An 11020-nucleotide genomic window follows, 5' to 3' on the forward strand; every position below is an offset into this window, starting at 1 on the left:
GAACGCGCTGGGGGCGCGGAGAGCGCCAGGGCCGTGCCGGGGTTGGGAGGCCGCCGCCGTATGCCGGGGGGCGGGGGGGCGGTGTGCGGTGCGCAGCCCGGGAGGTCGGCGGGAGAGGTGGTCCGCGGGGCCGGGGCCGGCAGAGGGCGCGCGCGGCGCGGGGCGGGGCCGCACCTGTGCTGCGGGGCTCCGGGGGGAGGATGCTAGGGGGAACCCGGGCCCCGGAGCAGCTGCGCGCCCCGCCCCGCGGGCTCCTCCCTGCCGCCGCGGCCCCCCGGCTGCTGCCCCGATGCGCTGCGCCGGGAGCTGGGGCCGAGTCGCCGCCGCAGCTGCAGGGGCGCCCGGGCTGGGTGACGCCGCCGCCGCCCGCGCCCCTCCCAGACCCCGCCGGCCGCATGGAGCCCCCGGAGGGCGCCGGCCCGGGAGGTGAGTGCGGCCCCAAGTCCCCAGGAGTCCCCGAGCTGCGCCTTCCCCGCAGCCAGCCGCAGCCGCTTCCCCCCGCCGCCCGCCCCCGGCCCACTCACCGGCCGCTCCCGGGGGCCGCACAAGATGCCCCGCTAGGTCCGAGCTGCGCCTGGCCGGAGCCGGAGGAAGCCTGGCGTGCCGCGGGGGGAGCCGGGCCGGGGGTACCTCCCGGGAGCGGCCCCCGCTTTAGGCAGGGGGCGCACACATCGCGTCCCCGCCCCCTTGTCCTCTGCGCTCAGTCCCGACAGCCGCCAGGCGCGCTCCTGGGCGGTTGGTCCGGAGTTTCGTGCTGAACCCCAAACCAGCAGTGCCGGGGTTCCGGGTGGGGGGTCTGGGCATGGGGCGTGTCTGGGCCGTAGTTTGGGGTCCGGCTCCGCGAGGCCTGCGGGTGGACGCTGCCCTCCGGCGCCGCTCATCTGCTTTGTTCGCCCCAGCATCTCTCCGCCTAGGGCTAGGGCAGGGACGCCGCCGCCGCCGCCGCGACCCTGCAGGGCACCGCGCCGGGACCGGGCCTGGGGAAAGGGGGGCGTCGCACCCGGCGCGGCCTGCGGGGGAGCCTGCCCCACGCTTGCAGGGGTTGTCGGCCTGGGGGAGGCCCTGGGGCTCCCACAGCTGGGAGCGCAGGTGTGCATGGAGTGGGCCTCCTCGAGCCCCTGTTGGCTCCCGGTGACTCTGACGCCTGGGATTCTACCTAGGTCTCCCTCTTTGGAGTCTGGCTCTGGCAGGGCAGCAGCTGGTAACGGCAGGAAAACTCTAGGAACCCCCACCCCAAGAGTCCTTTCCCGGAAGCGCGTTCCGGCGCCATCAGCGCGTCCACCGGCCTGGCTAGGCCCCAGATGCATCCTGGTTTCCTGGAGGTCCCATCCCGGGGAGCCGCTCTTGACCACACAGGGACCTGCGGAGGGACCCCAGTCACACTGGCGCCCTCATCTGGAGCCCAAAGGGATGACCCCAGGGGGGTGTCCTCAAGCAGAGGGCTGTCTGCAGTCTGAGCTGGGCAGGTGCAGTCCAGACAGCTGAGGGCCCTTGTCACCCACCCGGCAAACAACACCAGACACACCCGAGCTGGTGGGTCTGGGTTTTCTTTGTTTTGTCACTTGTTTAAGGGATCCAGCTTTTTCTTGCCATTGACAGTCCCAGGACCCCAGGACTTCCCTGTGGCAGCTATGCGGGGATGTGATGGGAAAGGTTTGTAGGGCAAAGGCTGGGGAGCACAGAGCTGAGCAGATCAGCCCGGCCCTCAGTTTCTGTATCCACTTCTGTCGGTGGGGACAGGCTCACTTTCCCCGCAGCGCTGTGGGAGCCCTGAGTGAGAGAGGGAAGGGGGTTAGGGAAGAGGGTTAGGGTTAGGGAAGAGGGGCTTCCTGATCCTCCAGTTTCTGACTCTCACTCGTTCCACACACGGATCTGTATTCACAGGGGCCTACTCCGTCCAGGAGTGGGGGTGGGGTGGGAACCTGGGAGGGGGCGGGGGGCACACCCAGAGGCCTCATAGTCTGTGCAGCCATTTCCTGCCTACACAGTGGCCTGGCAATCCCCATGCCAGGGGAGCTCACAAGATCTTGGGTGGATGGCTGTGACTGGCATTCTCTCAGGTCACATTTGTGACAATTTTGTTTTGGAGCATGTAGAACACACGAAAAAGTAGAACAATGTGGCAAAGCTCCATGAGTCATCTGCCAGCCTGCTCAAGCAGACCACCCCCTGCCTCCCTTCAGTAGTGGTTTGTAGCCAAGCTCAACGTATTATCTCATCTCTAAGCAGTTCTGAAATATCGCCAAAAGATGAGGTTTACATAGAACATAATGAAAATCCCATTTCTGCACCTAAACGAAGTACCAATAATTTCTTACTATCAATGTGTGCAGACATGCAGATGAGAAGGGAGGCACTGTGCTTCTTGAAGGACCCCATCTGGGGCCTGTGGTAAACCAAGGTTGTAGACCCACCCAACTGCACGTCTGTCTGGACAGCCACAAGGAAAGCAAGGCCATGGCCCCCCACTCAGGAGGCTGCACCTTGGCAGGGCCCACCCGGCATCCTGGACGTCCATGGACGAGGGGCGAGGGAAATGGGGGACAGATACCCGTGTCTGTGACCCTCTCTGCCTCCCCACTGCCATTTTGTTGTATATGCTAATCATTTATTCACTTCATTAATTTGTTCATCTGTTCATGCAGAGAACCTCCTCGATGCTTAGGGCAAGGCCCAGGGCACACAGCAGGGAACTTAAGATTTGGGCCAAGTTCTCACACAAATGTGCTGGAAAATAGGTCAGCGGCCTAGTGCAAGGTAACCCTGCCATACCCACTCACATGAGCCATCGGTGCCGGGGCGGAACATGGTAACCCGGCTGCAGTCCCCATGGGGTGCTGCTTCACGGCCTGCACAGGTCAGGGCAGGAGTGGTCCCTGCAGGGACTTTATAGGGGCTGTACTGAGCAGAGAATCTCGGTGCTGCTACTCCACACCCTGGCCCCAGGTGCCCCCACCTTTGCCTGCCTCCGTGATCACTCCTGCTTCACACCACAGGAAGAGCTGTGGGTCTCATCTATGGACAGGTGATTCCTAGCACAGCCGTTAGAAACTATGGGGTGGGGTCTTGGCCTTGTTCATTCGACAAACATTTATGGTGCATCAGCTGTGTCAGGGCCAAGCCTAGGTCCTAGAGGTCACACTTCGTTTACCCATTCCCAGCCTCTGAGCCTGGTGCCTGGCACACAGTAGGTGCACAAGAAAAGTGAGTTTATGTCTCAGGTTCTCCTGGATTTGCCCTTCAATTCCATCCAAAACCAACTTTTGTTTCCACTGAGGATTTCTTTTGTCCTAAAATGCACTCTTTTACAGCAGACAGTTCAGCACCTTTAGTGTATTAACAAAACTGTGCAGCCACCACCACCATCACCTGTGAGGGTACTTTCATCAACCGGAAAAGCAGCCCCGTAGCCGAGTCATCACTCCCATCCCACACACAGCCCAGCTCCTAGAGACTGCCATCTATCTACTGTCTATATCTTTTCTCTTTTTTTTTTTTTAAGATTTTATTTATTCATTTGTCAGAGAGAGAGAGAGTGAGCACAGGCAGACAGAGTGGCAGAGGGAGAAGCAGGCTCCCCACGGAGCAAGGAGCCCGATGCGGGACTCAATCCCAGGATGCCGGGATCATGACCTGAGCCGAAGGCAGCCGCTCAACCAACTGAGCCACCCAGGCGTCCCTACTATCTGTATCTTTTCTAATCGACGACTCTACTCTGTGCATTTTCTGTCCTGGACATTTCACGTTATCGTAACACACAGCCTTTTGTGACCAGCTTCTTGCACTTACCATGATGTTTCCAAGATTCAGCCGTGTTGTAGCCTGTGTCTGTGCTTTCTTTTCTTTTTTACGGCTGAGTAACACCCCTTGTGTGGACGGGCCACATTTGGTTTCTCCATCACCCATGATGCCGCTGACCGTAGGTACTTGGCTGGCTCAGGGATGTTGACATTTGTCAACATGTGCTTCTTACAGTTAGTACGGCAGGTTGAGGCCCCCCGAGACCCTGAAGCCCCCCATCCACAGTGGGGCTTGCCCCTCGCCCTGTGTCAGCACCTGCAGACATCACCCTTCCCACCTAGCCTGCAGCTCACAGAAATGGAGGTAGATGTCCTACTCAGCTCAGAACCCTTCAGCAGCTTCTCCCAGCACACGCAGAGCAGCAGAGTCCTGATGACTTCTGTGGATGTGTATCCCCTGCCCTTTCTCCCTGCCTCACCTGTCACCACGGCCCATGGGCTTGGAAGCATCTCAGAATCAGGACAGCACAGGCCAGCGGGATGTGAACCCATGGCACACACTCAGAGGGCCCAGGTACTGTATTCCCCCACTCAAGGAAACAAAGCAGGTTCCCAAAGAGTAAAGACTCCCCAAGGACTCTCGACAGAAATGGCTGGTCAGAGGTTCAAGGCAGGGGCCCCTGCTTACCCCAGCTCAGAGCACAGTCTGACCTCTCGTGCCCTCTGGGTGTCAAGGTGTCCTTGCTGGGCTGGGCAGGCCAGGACACTGGTGGGTGTAACTCTACCCTCCCATGATACTGAGAAGTCACGTTCCAAATGCATCAGAGAAGTGGAAACCAGATCCCCTGAGCCGCGTCCAGCCTGGCCAGCCCCAAGCCCCTGTGATGTGGATAGCATGGGCGGGTCCCCAGCCTCATCTTCCCCCAGAGGCTGGTGCCCTCCAAGAGGCCAGCCGATGCCCAGTCACTTCTGTGGCAGTGAACAATGGCTTATCTTCCTACTGAGCTGGAGACCCTCTCAACTGGCCATCCTGGCTGCTGACTGCACTGCTGAGCTTTCGGAAGGCCCACCCCTGGCCAGCAGCTGTCGGCACTGGGGGCCCGGTTGGGCTCCCGTAGACAAGACTGCCACGGACCCTGGTGCATCACAGAGCACTGGTTCACTCTTTATGGGGCCACAACGGGGACGTGGGGGAGCCACGGGATCCAGCAGCCTCAAGGGACATGCCTGACAGGTTCTCTGGCTGAGTTCAGGGAGTGATAAGGTGAGGCAGCAGGAGGGGTTGGGCTCTGGAACATTCTGGAGGAACTGGTAGGAAATAAGGATGGAGGGATGTGAGCGAAGAGGTCAAGGGGTTGGCCCCACTGACAGAAGGGTGAGGCTGGCGCTTCTAGGGGGCAGGGGTCCGTCTCGAAGCACCGACCTCTGTTCCAAGCAGATTGCCCACAGGGCCTACTCCTGTCAACTTTAAAAAAAAAAAAATCATCAAATATTTAAAAAACGAGCAATTAAATCTTTCCCAAAAAATTACATAGAAAATACCTAGAGGAGGGGCACCTGGGTGGCTCGGTGGGTTAAGCCTCTGACTTCAGCTTGGGTCATGATCTTGAGGTACTGGGATCAAGCCCACATTGGGCTCTCTGCTCAGCCAGCTTCCTCCTCTCTCTCTCTGCCTGCCTCTCTGCCTGCTTGTGATCCCACTCTGTCGAATAAATAAATAAAATCTTTAAAAAAAAAAAAAAGGAAAGAAAGAAAGAAAAAGAAAAAAAACCTAGAGGAATATTCCACAGTCTTTTACTATGAAAATAAGTCATTGTGCATTCAAACAGAACATGGGTTTTTACAAGAAGTCCATCCACAGAGGACAGAGAGGCAAGCAGGGTCCATTCTGGATCAAAGAGACCCAAAAGGCAAGGAAATGCCAAAGCGACCACTACAAGTAGAGACAGAGGACAGCATTGGGACACCCGCTTGCTTGTTCCACCCTTGGCCCTGGCCTGGGATCCCAGCCCAGACTACCCCCCGCAACCCTGGCCACTGCCCAGAGCCTCCAAGGAGGGTTCGGAGAGCCAAGGACTCGCGCCTTCCCCTCCAGCCTCTGTCACCCCAGGTAACACAGTCTGTCTTTGTTGCAGAAATAGTTAAGGACGTGGAGGCACCACAGGCAGCCCTAGGCCCCCTGGCCCATGGGACAGGGGACAGCTGCCACTCGCCCACAGCTGAGGAGGAGGTGGGCATCCCAATACCAGCCCCGGGGCTCCTGCAGGTCACAGAAAGGAGGCGTAAGTACAGCAACCTGCCCAGCGTGTGCTCCGCAGGGACCATGAGCCCCCTGGGAAGTGGGCGTCAGGGTCCGCATCCTAAGCAGACACGCCCCCAGCTGTGTGGGTGGGGAGGGGGCTGCTGCGGCTGAGCTCGTACAGCTCGGGCCCTGTGGGCCTTGGCGACACTATCTGCAAAATGGGGCCCCCGGAAGGCATTTTGTCCAGAGCGGGGAGCAGCTGGTGTCGGGGTCTGCAAAATGGGGTCCCCGGAAGGCATTTTGTCCAGAGCGGGGAGCAGCTGGTGTCGGGGTCTGCAAAATGGGGGTCCCCGGAAGGCATTTTGTCCAGAGCGGGGAGCAGCTGGTGTCGGGGTCTGCAAAATGGGGTCCCCGGAAGGCATTTTGTCCAGAGCGGGGAGCAGCTGGTGTCAGGGTCTGCAAAATGGGGGCCCCCGGAAGGCATTTTGTCCGGCTGGTGTCGGGGTCTGCAAAATGGGGCCCCCGGAAGGCATTTTGTCCCGCTGGTGTCGGGGTCTGCAAAATGGGGGCCCCCGGAAGGCATTTTGTCCCGCTGGTGTCGGGGTCTGCAAAATGGGGGCCCCCGGAAGGCATTTTGTCCGGCTGGTGTCGGGGTCTGCCCATCTTAGCCCAACCCTGTGGGGCTCCAGTTCTTCCCCAGGCTCCGTCGGCGGTGGGGGGAGGGCGCCGGTCCCTGGGCGGACTCTGCCTGTGACGAGCACCCCCTCCCCTGCCCTGCAGAGCCCCTGAGCAGCGTCTCCTCCCTAGAGGTGCACTTTGACCTCCTCGACCTCACCGAGTTGACTGACATGTCTGACCAGGAGCTGGCCGAGGTCTTTGCTGACTCGGACGACGAAAGCCTGGCTGGGGAGTCGCCAGCAGGTGGGCTGCTGTTGGGGCGTGGCGAGCAATGTGGGGCAGTCCTGGGGCCCAAACCCGTGGAACACGGCTCTCCACAACCCCTCTGACCAACTCTGTGTCAGAACTGGTGCTTGCCACTGCACCATCTCATTCAATATTTTTGCATTTTACATGTCTATTTGCCAAACTTGAAGGAATTTTCCTCCTGCCTTCCTCAATTTTCCTTTCCAAATGCCAAAAGGCCCTAGTCATAGTCCCATCAAAAGCAAAATTTACTACATGTGAATTTAATCCCGAGTTAGACAAAGCAAAGTGGGGTGGCCTTCATCACTTCTGGCCCCACAGCTCAGGCCTTAGTTTCCCCTTCGGTTCACAAAGAAATGTTGCCCTTCGTCCCAGACCTCGAGGGCCCCGGAAATGGCAAGACTACCGGTGGGTGTGGGGACCCAGCGACCTTCTCTCCCTTCTCACACTCTGTTTGGGGGGGTGGAAAGGGGGTGCTCAGATCCCACCCCTAGAGAGCCTGCACCCTGGGAGGGCGATGGGGCAGCTAGCTGCTAGAGCCAGGCTCACACCCAGGGTGGGGTCTCAGCTGCACAGGGACCCTCCTTGAGCATCCAAAAAGCCTTTGCCCAGGCTGCACCCAGACCCACAAGTCCACGCTGTTGGTGGCCTGGTACCTGTGTTTTCTGAACACTCAGGGGATCCCAGCGTGTGGCCAGGCGCATACAAGCCCAGCCCCGTCGCTGCAGGAGCAACCTGACCCCCGTGTCCCCATCAGGCCTGCACCCGCTGCCCAGGGCCAGCTGTCTGCGCTCCCCCTCCTGGACACGAACCAGGGCCGAGCAGAACCGAGAGAAGCAGCCACTTGGTGACCCGGAGCGCCGGCCAGCGATTGCGGACACATTTCTTACCGTGGAGAGGCCCAAGGAGGACTAGGCCAGCTGGCCCTGGGGCCAAGGTAGTGCCCATCTGGACAGTTCTGACCCCTCGGACACTCTGCCCACCCCATGTGGCTCTGGGCCAGGTTCTTGGGGGTGCTCCAGCACAAGCACAGCCCAGTGGCCTTATGTTCCGCTCCCTTCCAGTCCCTGGATCAGGGACTAGGGACCTGAAGAGGTGGGAGTGGCCTAGGCCTCTTGGAAACTTCTGTCCACAGGACTGGTGCTCTCATCTGCCAGAAGATTCCCGAGTGGGTGCGGGGTGAGGGGGACCTACGCCAGAGAGAGCTTCGCTGCAAAACCCCCAGGGTCTCAGGGTTCTGGTCCAGGAATGGGCACCCCATGCTCTGGCCCGTGGCATACTCTGCTATCCAGCCAAGAATGCGGGTAGGGGAGTCGGTCCTGAACACCACCTTCCCTTCAATCCCAACCTCTTCTTGCCGCCCACGGCGCATCGTTGGCCGTTGGCACCGGGGCCTCCTCCCCAGACCCTAAGACCCTGCTCGTCTTAGTTCCTGTGGGACAGCCGGGCCCATCTCCTCGGCTCCGAACACCGACTGTGGCACAACCACCTCGGACTGTGGGTGGGGGATTAGGCACGCAGGGTCTGTCCTTGGCAGGGACACATCCCCACAGCCTATCAAAAACGCACACAGAGGCATGCGCAGCCCTAGATCTGTGCCCCTGGCTAGCATCCTGCCCTCGGGTAGCACAGCCCAAGGGGGGGCTTGGAACATGCGGGACCCCCAGCACGGCCCCCAACTTAGAGGGCTCAGCTGCTCCAACAGCCGCTTTCTATGACCTAAGGGACTGGAGAGGCTCTGGTCTGATAGCAAGTCCAAGAAGTTTTCAAATAAATGTGTGAGTTTGCTTTTGGTGCCCAGGCCAACCTGCCCTGACCCATTCCCCACTCACATTTCTAGGGAAGGGAAACCTGTTCTGCTGTGGCCCTGGGCATGCCCCAGGCCCGCTTGGCACAGTAAAGGCAAGTTCCCTGCTGAGAAAACAGGCCTCAGAAATGCCGAGGGACTTTGCCTGCACCCTCTACACCATAAGCACCAACTCAAGGGACTTTTACCAGGCATCACCCATAAGTCCACTTAAAATCAAATCCCGTTAAGGGCAGCTGCATGCCCCCCGCCCCAGGACAGTGCTCCCCAGCCCCCAGGCTTCCTGCTACGGCTTCCTTCCACAGAGCTTATTTACAAAATATCTGATTAAAATCTCACCTCTTCCTAAGGCCCAAGCACAGCCTCTTCTCTTTTCCAGGTGACCCCAGAGCTCAGGAGTGAGTTCTGGGGGGCGGGGGTGGGGCTGGCTGCTCAAGGAGCAGAACTTCTGCTCTGGTCTCCTCCAGCTGAAGCCACTGGGGGGTTCCTCTGTGCTGCTTATTTGGGCCATGTCTCAGGGACAAGCGTCCTGGATTTCTAGGCTTTAGGAAGTGAAGATCCTGCCCCTCACCCCCCACCCCAGGCCCAGGCCCGGAAAGGCCCAAGGTGCACTCTGGCAAATCTTCCCTCCCCAGGCAGGGTCCCAGGAAGCTCCAGACCCAGAGCCCGGAGATAAGGTCTATGAGGAGAGGGCCAAGAGTGAGGCCAAAACCCCAATCCTTTGGGTTACACGTGAAACAAGGGGCCCAGAGAACAGGCCCTGGGCCCCAGGCCAGGCAGTTCCTCCCACTGGGCTCTCCAGAGGAAAGCCTACGGCTCCCTCATCACGGAAGATTCCAAGCCAGGTGTCCATCCCTGGGCCTGCATCACGTGAGCCCTGGTGGCCCAAACGGGTGAAGGGAAGTGCTCAGGAGACTCCGGAGAGGAGAGCATGAGGGCATCCAAGGCAGGAGACAGCAGGGGTTGGGGATGGGAAGCACCCAGGTGGGCCGAGAGCAGAGAGGGGCTGCAGCAAGCCTCAAAATGAACAGGTCCCCAGGCTCTGGACAGCACAGAGCACCCTCCCCTCCATCAGAGGGAGCCCAGACAGGACCCCGGCACGTCCCCCAGCAGCTCAGCTAAGGAAGGCAGAGTTTACTGGACACTTCATTACAGAATGGGCTCTGGGGATGTAAGAAATTCAACAGTGGCATGTTTTACAAACAACAAAACTTAGAAGTGCTTGTCCCAAGCTGGAAATGCTACTTTAGTCTGACCTAACAAATGATTTGGGAATTTTTAAGCAAATGCCAGCGTCTGGTCTTGGCCAAGCAGAGAGCAGAGGTCCCATGGGGCAGCAAGTAGGGACACCCCCCTCTCCAGGAGGCCCTGCACACCAGGGGTCCCAGACACACACATACCCCCCACCTGAGGGCTGACCGCCCTCTACGGCCAAGCTTCTGATGCCTCTGGGAGGCAGGCTGCATGGAGAAAAGCAGGACGTTGTCCGAGCCCCAGGCCAGTCCTGACCCCTGCCGCCCGGGCTGGGCCCTGGCCAGGCTCCAAGATCAACCAGACAATCCATGGCAGCAGAGGGCAAGACCTCCCAACCCAGGACCTGCTTTCTTTTGTGGGGCAGCTGCACAACACCAGGAAGAGGTTACCAGGGGCAGCAACAACAGGGTTCTCCACATACAACCAAGGGGGTCCCAGCTCAGTCCAGAGCCCCTTCTGTGATTCTAACAAAAGGGGGTAGCAGGGAACACGGCTTGCTGAAGAAGGGAATTTAATCCAGACACACCCTTGTCGGTAAAGCCACCTACCCTGGGAACAGGGGCTGCTTTGCCTGAGAGGGTGCCTCCCTCATGCTCAGAGCAGCACCCAGGTGCCTGGTGTGCGAGGGTTCGGGACCCCACGGCTCCATTACCTTTCCCCAACCACACGGGCGAAGTGTGGAGTTTCCTCCAGAACCACCGACAGGCCTTCCACCAGCCCAAACAGCTGTTCCAAAACCCTAACACTTTCTCTTGGGCACTGACTGAGATCTCCGTTTTCTTTACCCCGCCACTTCACTAACCCTTCAGAATTTCTAAACTCAGCCGAAACCTCCTCTCCTTGGGGCAGTTAAAGAGACCAGCATTCACACTTGCCCATGAGGCAGCCATCCCCACCAAACCGACCCACCACCCCTCCCTTTGTGGGAGGCCCCTGAAGGTCCAAACTCAAAACCCCACCAGGAAGACACACGCCCTTAGCTCCCCAGGGGGCAGGGGACTTACAGCCGCACTGCTTACCCTGCTGACGGGGGACCGGCATCTAAAACACCCA

General features: G+C 59.4%; 1 protein-coding gene across 3 annotated transcripts; it reads left to right on the forward strand.

Annotated features, from left to right (window-relative positions):
* The first annotated feature begins 327 nt into the window (after positions 1 to 327).
* DBNDD1 (dysbindin domain containing 1) lies at positions 328 to 9069 on the forward strand. Of its 3 annotated transcripts, XM_044255503.1 has the most exons (4): positions 328 to 426; positions 5876 to 6022; positions 6763 to 6903; positions 7664 to 9069. In XM_044255503.1, exons 1-4 carry the CDS (start codon positions 396 to 398, stop codon positions 7819 to 7821), a joined length of 477 nt encoding a protein of 158 aa, XP_044111438.1. In that variant the 5' UTR covers positions 328 to 395; the 3' UTR covers positions 7822 to 9069. The 3 variants fall into 3 exon arrangements, with proteins under 3 accessions (XP_044111438.1, XP_044111435.1, XP_044111436.1); XM_044255500.1 differs by lacking the exon at positions 328 to 426 and having other exon boundaries at positions 5451 to 6022; XM_044255501.1 differs by lacking the exon at positions 328 to 426 and having other exon boundaries at positions 5451 to 6022; positions 6790 to 6903.
* Positions 9070 to 11020: the final 1951 nt, after the last annotated feature.

The sequence above is a fragment of the Neovison vison genome, chromosome 7 (assembly GCF_020171115.1).
Source record: "Neovison vison isolate M4711 chromosome 7, ASM_NN_V1, whole genome shotgun sequence".
Classification (NCBI taxonomy): Eukaryota; Metazoa; Chordata; class Mammalia; order Carnivora; family Mustelidae; genus Neogale; species Neogale vison.

Bases quoted from the DNA above. Each gene is read 5' to 3' on its own strand.
- DBNDD1 (XM_044255500.1), top strand. From the start codon at position 5,659: ATGCCAAAGCGACCACTACAAGTAGAGACAGAGGACAGCATTGGGACA. The intron at 6,023-6,762 runs GTAAGTACAGCA...CCTGCCCTGCAG, and splicing joins GCAGGTCACAGAAAGGAGGC to AGCCCCTGAGCAGCGTCTCC. The intron at 6,904-7,663 runs GTGGGCTGCTGT...TGTCCCCATCAG, and splicing joins GGCTGGGGAGTCGCCAGCAG to GCCTGCACCCGCTGCCCAGG.